Source organism: Gossypium arboreum, chromosome 12, assembly GCF_025698485.1.
Source record: "Gossypium arboreum isolate Shixiya-1 chromosome 12, ASM2569848v2, whole genome shotgun sequence".
Taxonomy (NCBI): domain Eukaryota; kingdom Viridiplantae; phylum Streptophyta; class Magnoliopsida; order Malvales; family Malvaceae; genus Gossypium; species Gossypium arboreum.
In genome coordinates this window covers 736,058-755,868 of record NC_069081.1, presented here as the reverse complement: position 1 = coordinate 755,868, position 19,811 = coordinate 736,058, and the positions used below count along the sequence as shown (strand labels likewise).

Sequence of the window (19,811 nt, the reverse complement as noted above, 5' to 3'; positions counted from 1 at the left end):
TTTGAAGAACCTAAATAAAATTTTCAAAACTTTGGTAAGGTTTAATTAGAATTTTAAAAACAAAGAATGGAGATTAATTATTTTTATTTTCAATTTTAGGGCTTAATAAGATTTTTATCAAAACTGAGATTTAATAAATTCTCAAAAATTTAAGAAGTTATTTTTGGGGTCTAGAGGAAAACCCATACTCAAATAACAATCCACCTGTGTCATACATTTATCATAATATTATTATGATTAATATATTAAATTTTACAAACCTTATCTTATTATTTCAATACACCAATCTCGATTTCTTTTATCTTACCACAACATACATTATTTCAATTAAAATGTATTTTAGATAATTTTTGCAGTTGGTTAATATACTATTATATTAAATATGATAACTTTTTCCTTTTTCTTTTATTAATATATTAAGTTTTTTGAAAGCTAATATGTTAAGTTAAAATATTACATTATAGTAATTTGAATTAAAAAATATAAAAAATTCAATAAAATGAAAGAATAAAACTGATCAAAATAAAGAAAAAGATAAAAATATGATAAAATCAAGATTACCCCTGAGTTTATATTATTTAAGAAAAAAAATGATAAATCTTTGCGAGCCAAAGTGAGAACATTATTTGGTATGTGCAAACATAAATCTTTGCGAGCCAAAGTGAGAACATTATTTGGTATGTGCAAACTTTACCTTACATATATTTCAAAACCTTGAATAATCTTCACAAACTAAATGTGAGAAGGTTATGTTAGAATATAAAATTACCGTTAAGAAATGCACTAAATTACGCTCCCCTAGTTCATACAGGAGACAGACAGTTGACCCATTTTACAGTCAATTTTGTTATTTTATCCACTGCACTGTCTTGTGCACACTATTAGTTTCTGCAAAACACATACCAATTTTAATAGTTACGAATAGCTTGAAATGCAATGCCAAAATTGTAGTTATATATATATATATGAAAGGTTTGTTCCTTTTGGCCCTAAGGCAGTAGTAACCCTTCTCTTTGACACTGACCCTCTCCATTTACATGTTTACGATTGTTACACATACAGAAGCACCAGAGTATTAGATCCTTCTCATATGTGCTCTCAAGCCAATCATAGGACCCCCCATGGATATAGCATAGAAGTCAGAGTTCCATTGTTGCCCTCAGAACCCCTCTCTGTTCTTCAGATATTGACATCCCAGATCAATATAATTGAGTCTTAACTTTCGACTGTCACGATCTTCAGAGTTCATGCGAATCTCAGCACTGCTATAGCCATCAATGTCGCGGCTCTGAAATAGATCTGATTAACACTTTTCTCCACTCTCTCAATCATCTCCTCTTCCTTCAGACCAGACTTGCTAGTATTTTTGCTGATATGTACAACCGTGTCCCTCAATCGGTTAACTGCCCATGAGAGCCAAACTAGCCCAAAACCGATGCCGGCGCTAAAGAGTTTAGGTGTACAAAATGGAACTCTCCAACAAGCTACCTTCCAAATAACAGATAAAAGAACAGCAAGACCGGTCCCAGCAATGCCAGCGGAAAATTGGGACAAGAGCTGAGGAAGTTCAGGGCCGGATTTCTTAAGGGAAAGAATTGCTGTTCTGCCATGCCGTCTCTTATCAACCATCAAGGAAAGAAGACACTCACATGCATGGAAATAATTCTTCTTGTAGAGATCTCTCTCACTGGCTAACTTCCTAGATGCATTCTTCTTTGGAGATGGCTTCTGCTTGATTTTCTTGGGACTGTCAAAAAAGAACAAACCATTTTTTAGGTTCCATAACCAGTCAACAATAGCCAAGTTTCTGTGATTTTATTTTTGTTTAGCACACTGTTATAATTTCTATTTCCGTTTATACATATTTTCCGGTGTTCATCCCACTGCCATGGTCTGATTACAATTAACATAAATGAAGTTGGTAACTCACAAGTCATTATCCCATCAAGAAATTCTATGCATAGATTTCAATATCACAACCAAGATAAATTTCAGTTACTTCAACTAGACAGTTTCCACTGTATTATATAGACAAATTACGGCAAGATAAACATTCTTGAAAAAGACGATCAATCACGTACCTTTCCATAGGTGCAATACTCGCAACTTCAGACCGTGGAGAAGACAGGTTAGTACTGGTACGTGCTTTGGCAATCCGCTTCCTGTTTAGTTAAGTTTAGCATCAGAAGCCTTTCAAACATTCAAATCAACTAACCCTTCTTCATTACAATAAGGTTAAACCAGAGCAGAAATTTATTTAATCTCAAACCAGTAGCTCAAATTAAATGAACATGCCACAATATAATTGAAATGAAGCAGGTGTTAGTTGCCATACCTATCAAAGTATGGGACCAGTGAAAACTGATTTCTAGACTTAGTCGAGTTGCTTGATAAGTAAAACTCAGCTACGATCGAAAGGATGTCTTTCATCTCAGTCCCGGTAGCTGTAAGTACAACTTGACCATCTGAGTTAACTGTAATTTTCGAATAGTGGATCATCTCTCCTAAAAAGTCTGGGAGAGGCACCTGGTAATCGATTTTGCTACTCGGATATATTAGAGAAGACGCATAAGGCTGTTGATGCACACCAAACATCAGTGGTTGAAGTCCCATCAAATCAGATAGCAAAGATAAATCAAGTTCCCCATTCTCTAATTCATTCGATCCAGACATAAGAAACTTCAAGATTTTTTCATGTCTAGTGCACTTTTCAGCTATCCTGAAGCTAAACCGTGCTGTGTCTAGATAAGCATCTGCAATCAAAATCAAGGCACGTATAAGCATTGAGACTACCGGAGAGGTGTCGATTATCTCTCAACTCTTTTTTTCCATTAAGAAAATCAACATCTACAATTATGAGTCATAGCAAAGTTCTAAGTTCCAAGTATACAAACCCTCATCAAGACAAAACGAAAATCGAATTAGCATGTTAACTAAACTTCCTACATAAACACAAATTCTTTATCATGTTTCTAAGAACAACAAGTACATAGAAAAAGCAACACTTAGTCGAATAGAAGGAACTAGGCAACAAGTTGCAGACCTGGTTTATCTATAACCACGGGGTTTTGTGCTGTTGGATCGGCATCGATAATCAGTTTGGTCTCACACAGTGCAGTAACTGGCTTTGGCTGCTCCTGGAAATGGAATTGGTTGCACCTCAGATCAAAGGAGCCTATCTGTACCATGTCTTGTTTCACTAGCTGACCTGGGAAGACGGAACCAAACTCCTGCTTTGGTCCAAACAATAAAGTATTCATTAATAAACAACTACAAATCTCAGTAACCTCTCAATAAAGGCACGAATTTTGATAAAAACTCCATTAAACAAAACCATTAAAATCCAATAACACGAAATTAATTAAACAAAGAAGAATTAACACAATTTAACAAGCTCATAAAAGAAAACATTAACCCAACAAAAAAAAAGAAAAGAAAAAGAGAAACCCAATTGAAATGACAACGAATCTCGAAAACCCAAATCATCAAAAACCATAGAAAAAGAACAAACCTTGACCATCCTGCTAAAGCCTGGCTCTTGGTGTAAAACAGGCCCCAGACCACGAGGGTAGCCATTAGAAACCATTAAGCAAAGCTTCAACATATTGATTTAAGGAGAGAAACCCGGTTCTAAAAATTCTCAGAAATTCAGACCTCCCTGTTTACGTGACCCTTTTAGTCGCGGAAGCTGAAAAATCCTGGATTTCCTCGCAATTATCATTGGTATTAGTGGTTATAAGAGGGAAGATGGGGAAATGTAGAATTATGTGAACCAATTGATAGGATTTGAGAAATTTGAGTGGGTTGGGTATTTGTGGCTATCCCGGCTTAGAGAATCAAAGATCTGAAACCAGGGAAAAAAAACAAAGAGGGTCGCTGTTTTCAATCTTGGATTCTTCTTCCCAGATTTGTCGACTAAGTGAAGTCTTTTCAATTGAGTGGTGGTCAGCTGTGGTGGATTCGATAATTTTAACCATATAAATAATTGAGTGGCGGAGTAAAATTAGGGATGCCAACCGGGCGGGGTGGGCTTTTTCCCCGCCCGACCACACTCGATAAACCTTCAATGTCATAATTTTTTTTAATTAAAATAGAATAATAAATTTTATTATTATGTAGAATTTATAATTTTTTAATATGTAAAATTTATAATCTTCTTTGGTTGTATCGATTGTTTTATTTAGATATTTTTTATACATTTTTAATATGCCTTCACATGTTGAATCTAGAATACTAATTTAATTAATAAATGACTTATATACCCTTTTATTAAATGATTATTATTATCATTTTGATAGTTTTTTGTCTTTTCATATTTTTACATGGTTTTAAAATAAAAGAATTAAAATTAACATATTAAACGATTAAACTAGTGTTTAATAAATTTATAAACAAAACCTTTATCACCACACCATTAATAATTCTTAAATAAACTTTAAAAAGAATTAACTTTTAACATAAAATATTTTCTCCCATCATATTTGTGTATCTATACGATTATTTAAGCTCATTACTAAATTGGTGGCACCTTCAACCGGGTCACCAACTCAGCGAAGAGAATTACAGAAATGTAATTTTGTAATTAAAATAAGTTATATTATTTGAGAATATTTTAATTTTTATTTAAAAACCAATAAATTTATGCTATAAGGAGATTTGAACTCAAACCAATTACATCAAGTAAAACCTTCTACAAGAAACTTAATGAAATTTGGTATAAAATCTTTGACCTTTTTAATCCTTTTACTTCTTCTTAATTCTTAACAAGATTCATCGTTATTAACAACTTGTTCCAATGGAATTTCATTCTCATCTAAAGAATGAATTAATTATTGTGGTTGTAATTATCTTAAAATAGAATTAAATCTATTTTCATCAAAATAGTATCTCTTGATTCAATAATAGTATTAATTGAAATTGAATCATTTGGTTCAATTACCATCAACCTATATGCCTTGCTATTATGTGCATATCCTATAAATATGCATTCAGTTTCTCTTTCCCCTAACTTTTTACGTTTAGGTGTTGGAACTTTGACAATAGCTCTACATCCTCAAACCTTCAAATAATTAAGGTTTTGTTTCTTTTTCTTCTATTATTCATAAGGGGTTATTTTAGTTTCTTTATTAGGAACTCTATTCAACATGTGACAAGTTGTTAGAACAACTTCTCCCCCAAAAACCTTGTCCAAGACCTAAATATGACCATTTCAGTCAAAACTCTAACTTTTCATTCAGTTACACCATTTTGTTGTGGTGTGTAAGGAGTTGAAACTTGACGGATAATCCCACTGGATTCAAAATAACTTGGATTATAGTATTCTTCACCTCTATCTGATTTTAAGTATTTGATAAATGATTCACACTAAAGTTCAACTTCAGATTTATAAAATTTAAATTTATCAAGTGCTTCATCTTTTAAGTGCAATAAATATACATAGCAATATCTAGAATATCATCAATAAAAGAAACAAAATATTTCTTTCCACCTAATGAAGGAGTATTATGCATATCACATAAATCACTATATATCAAAACAAACATTTTATTTTCCTTTTAATCTTAGGGAAAGGATTTCTAGTAATTTTAGTAAACATACATGTATTGCACTTTTCAATATTATTATTAAAAACAATAATTAAATCTAACTTATGCATGTCATACAATTTTCTATTATTCAAATGACCTAATCTATAATTCCATAAATAAGAAGATTCAATCATATAAGTAGAAACACTATTTTTATTCTTATTAATAATATTGAGTTTGAAGATACCCTCATACATATACCCTTTGCCAATAAAAATTCCTCCCTCAGACAGAATAAACTTATCTGCCTCAAAAACAAATTTGAAACCAAACTTATTTAACAAACTTCCAAGCACTAAATTATTTCTAAATTCTGGTACATAGTATACAGCATTTAAGGTTAAAATCTTTCCAGAAGTGAATTGTAGTTTAATAGACCACTTGCCTCTGATTGCTATAGGGGAATAATTTCCCATGTACAAGTCGTTGTCATATTCACATTGTATGAACTTTGTGGACATGCTCTTATTTTTGCACACATGTTTGGTTGCTCCAGTATCAATCCACCATGCATTATCATCTTGTACCATATTAAGTTTAGAAATCATGGCAATAAACTTTTCGTTATTATCAGCCTTAAAAGAAGATTTCTTCTTTAAGAATCGAAATTCATTCTTGAAATAACCCGACTTGCCACAATGGTAACATGAGCCCTTTTGTTTCTTTTTGAACTTAGGTGCTCCAACAGTCTGTATGAACTTTCTTTTGGATGGTTTAGTAGTTTGTACTTTCTTCACAACATGCACTTTGGTATTTTCGAAATTTAGGTTCTAATATTGCTTTTGGTATTCTTCTTTAGTACGAACATGATTTGCTAAAGCCTTAAGAGATATCTTCTCTTTCTTATGTTTTAGACTTCTTTTAAAGTCTTTCCAAGATTGATGAAATTTATCTATTATGAAGGAAATAACAATCATTTCATTCATTTTCATATCATATTGTTTAAATTGATTCAATATTTTTTTCAATATTACGAAATTGTCCCATAACTGAATGACCACTAGTCATTTGATAATTATTGAAACGACTTGCAAAAAATTTCTTACTTGTAGCATCTTCGTTCATGTATCTTGTCTCCAATTTGTCCCGTAATTCCTTAGCAGTGACCTCGTTTTAGTAGGTGTTAAACAAACAATTGGATAAACCATTCAATATGTGGCCTATGCACATGTAATCAACATTGTCCCGTTTTTGTCTTTCTTGGGTTGCAGCAATAGATTCATTTTCATTCTTTTCTGATTTTGGAGTATTTAAAACATAGGCAATCTTCAAAGTTGATAATAAGAAGTACATATTTTTCTACCATCATTAGATATTGTCACCATCAAATCGATCAAGCTTGACAAATTTGGAAGCCAACTCTCTTAGTGCTCCACTTTCATTTAGGCATCTTTCAATATGTGTCTTTTCTGAATAATAACATCTTTAAAAGAGATATAATTATTCATCTAATATCATAATTATTCAAAACTATTCAAGTAATATTGTTTGAATAGTTATAATTCTCTATCAAAAATCGAGTGATATAACTCTTTACCAATAATAAAAAAATGTGAAAAATAATAAGTAATTAAAGAGCCACTTATCAATTAATGGATAATATTTTTATTATTTCAGTTTTACTTTATTTATTTTAATGTTATATTATCATATAAAATTTTACATTTAAAATTTTATTTTTATTTAGAATAAGGTGAAATATTTAAAATTAAGGATAAATGTATAATATTTTTATAATTTAAAATTTATATTTATCAAACAATATAATTATATTCCGTAATTAATTTTAAGCAATATATCAAACAAATTTTATATCTTAAATTCAATACTTAATTTTTCAACACTTAATTTTTTAATTTATCAAAAGTACATTAATTTTAATGCTTTTATTTTAACTATTTTTAATTATAATTAAAAATAAAATATAATTTTAAAATAAATTAATAATTTTAAAATTTATATTTTTATATAAATATATTTTATGAACATGTAATTAATATACATATAGATGCATATTATACGTGTTTTAATAAATTTTAAAATTGGATATTGAGCAATTAGTTAAGAGTTCTGTATTGGCATTCAAAGTTCAAGATTCAAATCTTAATAACGATTTTTCCTCTTTCTAATGTATTGTCTATTTATCTCTTTACTAATTTGCTTTTCATTAATATATTTTTATACAGTTGATATTTCACACGAAAGTCAAGAGCTAGGGTAGAGATAGTTGTTTTTTTTTTTCTTTTTTCTCTTAGCCTATCTTATATCAGGAGTTAGTGTGTTCCTTTATTTGAGTCATAAGAGATGGCTTACGTACTCTCCAAGTCTAGTTGGACAAGTGTGTTGTGTGTAAGAATCACATGTAAACCATGTATAGTCCACATGTCTATAGTCATGCAGTGTTTGATGAAGTGAGATGTCAGTAAAATCATCTCTAAAATTGAAAGAGTAAAGTTTTAATGCATGATATTTGACTCGACAAAGTTATCCAAATAACGTGAAATCGTACTACAAATGTCAACAAAAAAATTAAATATAAATCCTTTATCATTTCACAAACATTTCGATATTTAAAAATCCTACTTTTCTATAATAAAAAATCTACATTTATGCATCAAATGATTGCACATTCAAGGCAATTAAACCTTGATTTAAAAAAACATTATCCCTTTCAAATGGGATGTCAGTTACATTATCTTCCCAATTACATTTTGAAAACGTAAAATCTACACCGTTAAGAGGAAATCACAATCTTCTAAATACAATAACAAGGCTTTAAGTCTTAATTATTTTCTATTTCAAGAAGAGTAAAGAATCCAGATTTTCTTGCCAAAAAGGAAAAGCAAAGGAATTTCATCAAAATTTTTCTTTAAAAATAGCCACAGTCAACTACATTGCCCTTCTTCTTACTGTCTTAGGTTCTCAAAGTTCCAATGGGAGATGATCTCAATGTCCCGGTATTCATCTTTTTCTTTGTATGTATGTATGTATGTACGTATGTATGTATGTATGTGTTTAATACCGGGATATCTTTTTCATGGTTTTACTTTTTTTTCAATTACGTTTCAGACTTGTGTTCTGAAAGTGAATATCCAATGTTGTACAACATGTCCCAAGAAAGTGAAGAAAAAGTTGCAGAAAATCAATGGTATGCTTCCTCCGTTAAAGACTCTTTATTTCATCTTTTGAGTCCTGTGTAGAAATTGAATGAGGAACTGGTGTCAATTGAAGAATTAAACAAAAGTTCATCGTACATAGTTCAATCGAACCACAAGACCAACATCTTTAGAAATACTTTCTGATCTTTGTTTACTTGATTTTTGTCATGTAGAGGTGTATGGTATTGACATGGATACCAAAAATGGGCTGGTTTCGGTTCGGGGCATCATCGAACCCTCTATTCTCATTCAGACAATAGCAGAAAAGGTTGGCAAAAAAGCAGAGGTTTGCTCCTACGAGAAGAACCCCACGATTCAAAGCGACTTGCTAGACCAAGACAATCGTCGGACCGGTCGCAAATACGAGGAAAAGAACCAAACATGTTCTTTTACTGATGAATGTAATGTTCGTAATGAAGCTAAGGACCCTATTTCAGAAGGTTCCAAAGGCTCACATTCTAGGCATCACGCACAACATGACGTGAGAAAGAAGAAACGAGGCTTTGCTAGTTGGCTTGGCAAGAAGAGTAATGGAGGATACGCGAGGCTGCTGATGCCATCGTCAGCACCGTCGCTACCACCGTCATCATAAGCAGCTAACATGTCCTTATGATTACTATGATGATACAATGTTAATGCTTGCAGTATAAAATGAGATGATGTTGAATTGATTTATGATCAACAGATGCATGGGTGCATTCACAAAGTAACATAGTTGCATGTTCTTCATCCATAATATATCCAATATATTCTATATATCTATGGATGAACAATATGAATATCAAACAGAGCCTCTAAAATAATTAAATGATGCATGATGAACAATACTTGAGGAGTTCCCTAATCATGTCTGCTGCATGATACATGCATATATATGTACATCCAAAGTTGATTCTCCTTAATTTTATTCTCAAAAAGTAAAATTGTCTTTTTAAGTTCCACTACAAGAAAAAGAACACCCAAGATTTAATTCTCATTATGTGGTTGATTGTACGAGAAGGAAGCTAACTTTATTTGATTTTGAAAAGCAGAATAAATTATTAAGCCTCAAAAAATTAGAGAAAGTAAGCAACACCCTAAAACCAGATGAAAAAATAAATAGTAGCCCCAGAATTTGTATAATCTAGTCAAAAGCAAAGCACAAATCCTTTCACACATATTCCTCGAATCTAAAAAGAAAAAGGAAGAAACCCAAAGATAACATTTTTGTTCCCCATTTTTTGTTTTGTGTTTCAATCAGGTTTCCTTACTGACTTCACTGTAAATACTTGGTAAAATCATACTCCATTGCACCACCACCTTCCGGTTGCAGTTTGCAGTGGCTGTCAGGCGGCATGGCGGTGTCTATACAGGCGAAGGGTACTACTGTTTGGGACTGGGTACTGGAGTACACTAAGTCTGCTCAGGAAAAGAACAGTGACCCACTTCTATGGGCGGTTCAACTCGGTTCTAGCCTTAACTCGGCTGGGGTTTCTTTGCCTTCAATCGACCTAGCTCACCTCCTTGTCTCCTACATATGCTGGGATAATCACGTGCCTATCGCGTGGAAGTTCCTAGAGAAGGCCCTGACTGTCAAATTCGTTCCTCCTATGCTCGTTCTCGCCCTGCTCTCTTCCAGGTCCACTTCCCTGATTATATATATATATATATATATGTATATATACGTACAGGGTAGGTGATATTTATGACCATATTGAAGTTGATAGTATAACAGTGCAATTGTAGAAATAAGATAAGTGTTGTTGTGTATTGACAGTGCTAATGAGTGGCCAAGGTAAGTTGTTATGATTTTATAATTCATTCAAAGGACCTACGTATAAAAACTGTATTTCATTCATAGTCTTTCTTTGAATTGATTGCCTTATTTAATCCATGTATAAGAAATGCTAATGCCAAAAACTCATAATCCTGTTTCGTCATCAGAGGTTAAAAATTTACATATAGTATTTGGTTCTGTTTTGTTTCCTTGTCCAGTTGTCCTTATACCTGTAAGTGTTCCAAAAGGTTGTTTCTTTGATGCCCTTTGCTACTGGTTGACATAAACTTTGAGGATATATGACAATGTGATATGGACTTGTGTTTGAGCATCGGATATGAGAATTTATATGGTTAGAATTTTCGAAGTTTTTCAATGTATTTAGAGAATCCTTGAAGGTCATATCCCCACATCCATGTGTCAGACACAGGTACTTCAAGAAAAAATAAAGAGTCCGAGCAACACAGGATGTGTGTTTGTCGCTTCTGGTTTTGAAAGAAATTTTCTGCTTGATGGGGATTTTATGTTAGATTCTGACCATTAAATGGCTATCTTTTCTGTTTTTCTCGCATACATTTAAGTCCTCCACCGGGATATGTTATCTGATAATGGGTGGGCTGTGAAGTCATGACTTCACTTGGATGGTGCCTACCATGTTACATTTCTTTTACTTAAACTGACTATAGTTGTTGTCTATGATAGGGTCATTCCAAATCGTAAGTTTCACCCTGCAGCATATCTGCTTTACATGGAACTGCTTAGGAGACATGCCTCTGCACTTAAATGTCAAATCAGTGGACCAAATTATCTAAAGTAAGCTTCAATTTCACCTACCCCATTTTCATCATAGAAGTAGAATTTGTTTATATCTTTATGATTACCATCATGTTGACATATTTTACTGCCTATTATAAAATCCATGATTCATCAGTGTCTTTTTTCATTTTATTTTCTCTTTTATGACATTTTATGATTACCCCATTTTATTTTCACTTCATATCTTTCAGGGACACTTGGTTAAGCAACTGCAATAGTATTAAACTTAATGCTAGTTCCTGGTGAACTTGCAGGATTATGAAATCAATAGATGATGTTCTTCATCTTTCCAAGATATTTGGTATTCAAGCATCCGAACCTGGTCTGGTTCTAGTTGAATTTGTATTTTCAATTGTATGGCAACTACTTGATGCATCATTGGATGATGAAGGGTTACTGGAACTTACTCCAGAAAAGAGATCAATATGGCCTATTGTAACTCAAGACATGGAAATCGATAATGCTGATAACTTTCATGAAAAGAAAAATGACCACCATGATGTGCTATATAAAAGAAATACTATGATGGCTATTGAGATTATTGGGGAGTTCCTGCAAAACAAAGTAACTTCAAGGATTCTTTTATTGGCACAAAGAAATATGTAAGAACTTATATCTGTTATTCATCTTCTTCTTTTATTGGCATTATGGTGCTATCATTTGATTTATTGTACTTAGGGTGGAATCCTCCATACTCTTGAGTTAATTGAGTAAGATTTGACTAACACATAGTCTAATACACTTTTTAGTCCATCACATTGGGAAGCTTTCATTCAGCAATTAAGAGTTCTTTCTGCGAAGTCAGTGATATTGAGGAATTCAAAACATACAACTCCAGAGGCCGTTTTGCAGTTGACATCTGATATACATAAAGTTCTATCTAGGAAATGTAAAACACCGTCACAACAAGAGTTTCATCTTCTCATAGGCTCTAGGTCTCTAACATCTGCATCTGGTCGGTGTCACGGGACTAGTCCTTCTGCACATTGGCTTCCTATTGACCTGTTTCTTGAGGATGCTATGGACAGATCAGAGGTGGCAGCAACTGGTGCTACTGAAAGACTTACTGGTACTTGTTCATGGTCACCATATGCTCAATTTATTGCTTTATTCAAAGCAGAAAAGGCTCTAGTTCCTTGATCACTTTTACCTAGAGTTATTCTTGCAGGTTTAGTGAAAGCTTTACAGGCTGTCAACAGTACAACATGGCACGATACATTTCTAGGTCTATGGATTGCAGCTTTGAGGCTTGTTCAAAGGGTAAGAATTTCTGCAAACTTGATTGAGCTCTTGTTTGCTTACGGCCATCGTTTTCTTTTGTACTGATTAGAAAGTTTTTTGAGTATACATAAATAAGTACATACACATATGTATAACATAGAATTTATGTTCGAATGTATCTAGATAGATGGATGAATATGATGTTACTGAGAAAAGATTAGTTCTGTTTAAGATAAGCCCATAAATGATAATATAGAACACATTACACTCCAATAACCTTTTTCCTACTTTTTCATGTATCTGAACGGATCTTCCCTTTCTATTTTATTGCTTCATAGGAAAGGGACATTAGTGAGGGTCCTATGCCTCGCCTTGACACCTGCCTGTGCTTGTTATTGTCTATTTCTCCTCTTGCGGTGACTAATATTGTGGAGGAAGAGAAATCTGAATTGATCGATGAAATTGATTGCAGCCAAACCACTCAAACAAAAGAAAAACAAGCCCCTGGGAGATGCCATAAAGGTTTAATATCCAGCTTACAGATGTTGAATAATTACGAGGCTTTACTGACTCCTCCTCAATCAGTTCGTTCAGTAGCCAATCAGGCTGCTGCCAAAGCAATCATGGTTATTTCAGGTCTCACTGTTGGTAATGGATACTATGAGTGCATGAGCAGTAATGACATGCCTATTAATTGCTGTAAGTACTGTTATCTTCCTCTTTGATATGTGAAAGGTAACCGATCTTTTATGGCTGTTTTGAGATATGTTCCTGCATAAGTCGACTTTAGTGCAGTCTCCTAGTGAGCGGTGCAAGAGGCATAATGCTAGCTAAATTTTTATCTTTTTGAAATTTTGTGAAATGTCCCCTCAAGTATGCCCTTAATAAAATTCAACCATAGAACTAAATATAGAGCTTTGATTATTTGTTCTATAATATTATGATTTCCTTGCAGCTGGAAATATGTGGCATCTGATTGTCGAGGCTTGTATTGCTAGAAATCTATTGGACACATCTGCATATGTCTGGCCTGGTTATGTAAACGCACGTCCAAATATACCCCGTAGTGTTCCTAGTCAAGTCCCTGGTTGGTCATCACTGATGAAAGGATCCCCTCTAACTCCAACACTGGTAAATGCTTTGATTGCAACTCCAGCTTCCAGGTATGCTGCAACATATATCCCTTTCAAAATTATTTTCCTAATTATTGGCCACATTATTATCATCATCATCATTTGAAGTTAACTAGTTCCGGTTACAATTACTGTTAGTTGTAAGTTGGCTTGGTGGATAATTTGTTTCATCTTCATAGTATCATCTTTCTTCTATCTGCTAAGGCAACTGAATTTGAGCTCATGGATTTGATTGAAGCTTAGCAGAGATAGAGAAAATATATGAAATTGCAACCAAAGGTTCAAATGATGAGAAGATATATGCAGCTAGCATTCTTTGTGGAGCATCTCTAGTTCGTGGTTGGAATATACAGGTAATTTAATGGAAGGTTACTTCCTACAGGGTGCATTACTGTCACATTGTCACTACAATTCGTACAAATTTCAGCTTTATTTTGGTCTTGCTTGTTTATAGGAACATGCCATTCTCTTCATTACAAGTTTGTTATTGCCACCAGTTCCTTCAGATTATTCTGAGAGTGAGAGCTATTTGATCAGTTATGCTCCACTTTTGAATGTTCTTCTTCTTGGAATATCATCTGCAGATTGTGTCCAGATCTTATCTTTACATGGCATGGTAGGTTTTATTTGCAACGGTTCATGCTTTCTACTGTCTTATATGCAAATATTCTTGTGTGACATTTGATGAAAGATCCTCCATGCATTGATGTTATTTTATGTTTTTTTCAGGTTCCAATACTTGCTGGTATGTTGATGCCCCTTTGCGAGGTTTTCGGGTCAACTGCTCCCGATGTTTCATGGACTCTTCCAACAGGGGAAGAACTAACTAGTCATGCGGTATTCACCAATGCATTTACACTTTTACTGAGATTATGGAGGTTTGATCATCCACCTGTTGAACATGTGATGATGGGAGATGCAACACCGGTGGGATCCCAACTAAGCCCTGAATATCTGTTGTTGGTTCGAAACTCGAAAGTATCGGATTTCGGAAAATCACCCAAGGATCGTTTGAAAATGAAAAGGATGTCGAAAAATTTAAACCTCACCTTGGAACTCATATTTATGGATTCCTTTCCCAAGTTGAAAGGCTGGTATCGTCAGCATAACAAATGTATTGCTTCCACCCTGTCAGGACTTGTTCAAGGGACCACTGTTCATCAAATTGTTGATGCACTCCTCAATATGATGTTCAGTAAGATAAGCAGGAGTGGTCAGTCTTCTGGAAGCAGTAGCCCTTCTACATCTGGAGCTGACGATGTGTCCTTAATACTAAATGTGCCCGCATGGGATATCTTGGAAGCCACTCCATATGTGCTTGATGCAGCTCTGACTGCCTGTGCTCATGGAAGACTCTCGCCCCGTGACCTGGCAACAGGTTTGTACATGGAATATATCGGTATACCATGAATTACAGGTAATAGTACTCAAGACTCTATCTAATGTAATGTTTTCTAATTGACCCTCTATCTCTCAGGACTCAAACATCTTGCTGATTTCCTTCCAGCAACATTGGCGACCATTGTTAGCTACTTTTCTGCTGAAGTAACACGAGGTATATGGAAGCCGGTTTTTATGAATGGATCAGATTGGCCAAGTCCAGCTGAAAATTTATCCATCATCGAGCAGCAAATTAAAAAAATTATAGCTGCCACTGGTGTTGATGTCCCAAGCCTTACCACAGGTATGATCTTGTACCATTATAGTGTTTGTGGTCAAAATGATAAATGTCTATTTAGTTGCATCTCCAGAACATGAAGCAACTTTTTGAACTAAATGTTGCAGGGAGGAGCTCTCCAGCTATGCTTCCTCTTCCCTTGGCTGCCCTTGTTAGTCTAACGATAACATATAAACTCGATAAAGCCTCGGAACGTTTCCTTGTATTAATCGGCCCAGCATTGAGTTCCCTCGCTGAAGGTTGTCCCTGGCCTTGTATGCCAATTATAGCCTCACTATGGGCTCTGAAGGTTAAGCGTTGGAACGATTTCCTTGTGTTTTCTGCTTCTCGTACAGTCTTCCACCACAGTAGCGATGCTGTGGTTCAGCTTCTTAGGAGTTGCTTCGCCTCTACTCTCGGATTAAGCCCCTCCACCACTTACAGCAACGGTGGAGTGGGTGCACTCCTTGGCCATGGATTTGGCTCTCATTTCTCCGGGGGAATGTCTCCAGTTTCCCCAGGGATTCTTTACTTACGAGTGCATCGATCAGTCAGAGATATCATGTTTATGACCGAAGAAATCGTTTCTCTTTTAATGTCTTCAGTAAGAGATATTGCGGGTAGCAGGGAGAAACCAAAAAATACAAAGTTTGGCCTGAGATATGGACAAGTTTCTCTTGGTGCTGCAATGGCTCGTGTCAAACTCGCTGCATCACTTGGGGCTTCATTGGTTTGGCTCTCCGGTGGATTAAGCTTGGTCCAATCGCTGATCAAAGAAACACTACCATCTTGGTTTATATCATCCCATTCAGCTGACCAGGATGCAGGGGAACCTGCAGGTATAGTTGCCATGCTAGGGGGTTATGCACTTGCATACTTTGTAGTGCTTTGTGGTACCTTTGCATGGGGCGTGGACTCGGCCTCACCGGCATCGAAACGGAGACCTAAAGTTCTTGGATCACACTTGGAGTTTCTTGCAAGTGCAGTAGACGGTAAAATATCACTCGGATGCGATTATGCGACTTGGCGGGCATACGTAGTACGGTTCGTGAGCCTGATGGTAGGTTGCACCCAGAAGTGGATTTTGGACGTCAATATTGACGTCTTGAAAAGGCTGAGCTACGGATTGATACGGTGGAACGAGGAAGAACTAGCTATGGCTTTGCTTGGACTCGGTGGTGTCCGAGCTACGACTGCAGCTGCCGAATTGATTATCGAAATTGGGGCTTGAATTCTTGTCTGAATATTCCTTACTGCTGGTAAGAAAATTTGGTTTCCTACTATTTGATTCACTACAAGTACATATGCACTGCTGATGTAGAGTTCTGAGGTAATTTACATTTCTGCAAGCTACCAATTTAGTTACCTAACTTTAATAAATTTTATTTTAGACACTAAAAATAAAAAAATTACAAATTGTACATCATCGTTAACAATCGTTTCCATTTTAGTCATAGTCATTAATTCAATGTTATCTTACACTCCTTTTTATGACTGGACTATAATAAATTTTTATTTTGATCACTTATTTTATCTTTTTTATTATTTATTTATTTTATTTTTCCAAAAATATTAATTTTTACAGAAAATTGAATTATTCTATCCATTTTTTTTACTCAATTCTTTCTAAAATTCAAAATTTTCCGTAAAATTTAAAAACACAACTAATTTTCTGCAAACCCTACCAAAAGCTAAAATTAATTTTGAAAAAGAAAAAAAAAGGAAATTTAAAAAACTAATTGGGTTTTCCTTATAAAACCCAGATAATTCTTTTGTTGGAAAAATTAAAATTGATTTTAAAAATGAAAAAAATAAAGGAAATTAAAGGTGAATATTTTTCCTTATAAAAATCCAAGATATTCCTATAAAAATCGTCGTAATTTTCTACTTAAAATTTCAGGTTTTCACTTCTACTAAAAAATTAAAATTATTTTTAAAAAATAAAATTAATTTTTAAAAACTAAATAGATGACGAAAATAAAATTTATTAAAATTAAGTGACGAAAATAAAATTAATTATTAATAGCAAAGCTCAATTTACAAGTTGGGTAATCAACTTTATAATTTACCGTATTTTAATAAGTGAACTTCAGTTTGATTTTTATTAAATCGTATAATTGAACTTCTGTTGTTAATAAATTAGGTCTTATGCCAACTTCTTTGAATTATCTTTTGTAAAGTTGCCTTACCACGCATATGCGATTTAGTGCCAATTTTTTTTTAAGAAGTTTGCATAATTGACCTTTAGTGATATAATTTGATGAAATTAAAAAAATTAGTATAATAATTTATTTGACCATTAAATTTTATAAAAATATATTTTAATTCTCTATTTAATTTTTTCTTTTTAGTCTTTGAACTTTAAGATTTTGTCAAATCATCAAAATAGATGGAAACGTGTTTGTTAATTTTATTAGTGTGATATATATGTAAATTGTCATATGAATGACACGTCGAGTATTTAATTAATTTTAAAAATTAAAATTATTTTTAAATTTAAAAAATTAATTAAATGTTAAGGTATCATCTGCGTGACAATCTATATATACATCATACCAACAAAGTTAACAAACACGTTTCTATTTATTTTAGAATGATTTGACAAAAAATATAAATTCAAAGGTCAAAAGAGATAAAAAAATTAAATAAAGAACTAAAATTACTTTTTCTAAAGTTAAAAGGGCCAAAAAAATTATTTTACCAAAAAAATTTACCATGCGATCCAAGTGACCTAAATAGCAAATTTCCCATAGTTCATATAGGGAATTGAATAGAAGCTAATCTTGAGAACTGTTGTGTAAATATGGTTTAAGTTTTTTTCCTTTATTTATTGGTTAAAATATTTTTTTTAAAATTTGAACTTAAAATGTGATTTATTGGTTAGAAATAATTTGTAAAATAAAAAATTATTTAATTAGAATTTCAATAAGCCTTTATTTCATATGAAATCTTGATTTATTTCCATGGCTCAAAATTCCAATTCATTAAAAAGAGCATACAGAAGGACAATTATGAACCAATTGGCTGCTTCCGTTCGAATTAAACTCCATATGAAAAATCCACGTCATTATTTTTCAATCCCAAGAAAATCAGTTTCTAACATGACTACATGAGGCCAAAAGAGCATAGCAATGGGACCCAATCCATACTCGACACGTCATATTTTACATTATAAAAAAGAAAAATCATAGAGAGAACCAATCTGGTCCGCTAATTTGTTTCTTTCTTATAATACGCGCAAAAAATTTTATCATTACTTACAAGTTCAGCAATAAATCGATGGGCCCACCTCCGAAAACATCTTCCGTTAACGAGCTCGTGCTTCCATTTGTCACCGTCTGATGGCTACACGCGTCCCCATCGACCTCATCATAGCCGCCATGATCTTCATTCACATCATCATCGTCGCCGTCGACGTCTTCCTCCCGATCGTCACATACTTCTTCATCGGATGACAGAGGTACGAGCCAGCAAGCCCCGTGCAAGTGCCCGTTCACACAAACGAAATACTCCAGCCTTCGGTCACCTGACCCGAGCCGCCTAGCCGCGCTCTTGGGGACGAGCCGAGCCGCCGTCATGCTCCAGACTCGGGTCCCACAATAAGGGCACCTCACTCTCTCGTCGAACGGTACTTGCCGTCTGATCAAACAGGCTCTTGTCTTAGATCTCATGAATCCCCGAAATACCCCTCGGAATATCCCCAGATCGTCTTCTTTATCCCCCATTGGATGCTCGCACGGGTCACTCACGAACAACAAATCGCCCCGACACTTCTTGGCCAAGAAACTCCGACCCGAAGTCTTCGAAAACCGAGAAGCTCGGGTGAAATGACCAGGAATAGCCCGACTGACCATGAAATGACGAGTCGAGTCACAACCGCTGCAGAAAAACATGAGCTTCGCGAGCGCATCCCATCCACCACCAATTCTTCCATTAGGGGCCCCGTTGGCCAATGCTGCAACCATGCACGGCGCTCGAAACACGCAGAGCTTTCGCCACAACAACCGTTTCGCTATAGCTCTAAGCTTGCGATTCACCGAAGCAGTCAAGCAAAGGACCTGTAAATCCCATTTCATGGACTCAAAGACGAGTAAGAGAATACCCTCGTTCAGTATCCCCGAGTCATCCGACTCAGGCTCATCATTCGGATGAACATTCACTCTCCGTCTCTGGGCACTCATTTTTCTTCTGAACATTGAGACAGCAATGGTCAATGAAAACAATCCTAAAATACCAGTGTCCCAAAAAAAAAGTTCAACACACGTGTCGTATGAGAAATGGATATTTTGCTGCTGCCGATCCCATAACACGTGGTGATTTTCCATTGGGAAGAGGAAGACGCGTGTTGATCACACATTGCTGAAATGCCGTGATGGAGAATCGAAAGGATTAGGGGGAGTACGTGTCGATGAGATCACCAAATCCGAAATATCTTTTTCGTGGCTCGAAAATATCAAAGGGATTCCACGTGTTCGATGGGAA

At 34.5% G+C, this 19,811-nt stretch overlaps 3 protein-coding genes across 3 annotated transcripts; 1 reads left to right on the top strand and 2 right to left on the bottom strand.

Moving 5' to 3' along the window:
* Positions 1-926: 926 nt before the first annotated feature.
* On the bottom strand, positions 927-3,966 carry LOC108460810 (uncharacterized). Its single transcript, XM_017760472.2, has 5 exons — positions 3,512-3,966; positions 3,044-3,230; positions 2,336-2,753; positions 2,082-2,162; positions 927-1,747 (listed from the first exon to the last, which is right to left on the bottom strand). The coding sequence occupies exons 1-5, from the start codon at positions 3,602-3,604 to the stop codon at positions 1,246-1,248; spliced, it is 1,281 nt and encodes a 426-aa protein (XP_017615961.1). The 5' UTR covers positions 3,605-3,966; the 3' UTR covers positions 927-1,245.
* Positions 3,967-9,747: 5,781 nt separating this feature from the next.
* Positions 9,748-16,765, top strand: LOC108459928 (mediator of RNA polymerase II transcription subunit 33B-like). The gene is made up of 12 exons (XM_017759325.2): positions 9,748-10,364; positions 11,205-11,315; positions 11,573-11,920; positions 12,068-12,387; positions 12,487-12,578; positions 12,878-13,238; positions 13,495-13,702; positions 13,911-14,025; positions 14,127-14,288; positions 14,402-15,050; positions 15,150-15,356; positions 15,458-16,765. The coding sequence occupies exons 1-12, from the start codon at positions 10,081-10,083 to the stop codon at positions 16,558-16,560; spliced, it is 3,960 nt and encodes a 1,319-aa protein (XP_017614814.1). The 5' UTR covers positions 9,748-10,080; the 3' UTR covers positions 16,561-16,765.
* A 1,518-nt stretch (positions 16,766-18,283) lies between these two features.
* Positions 18,284-19,570, bottom strand: LOC108459633 (EID1-like F-box protein 3). Its single transcript, XM_017759034.2, has one exon. It carries the CDS (start codon positions 19,523-19,525, stop codon positions 18,587-18,589), a length of 939 nt encoding a protein of 312 aa, XP_017614523.2. The 5' UTR covers positions 19,526-19,570; the 3' UTR covers positions 18,284-18,586.
* Positions 19,571-19,811: the final 241 nt, after the last annotated feature.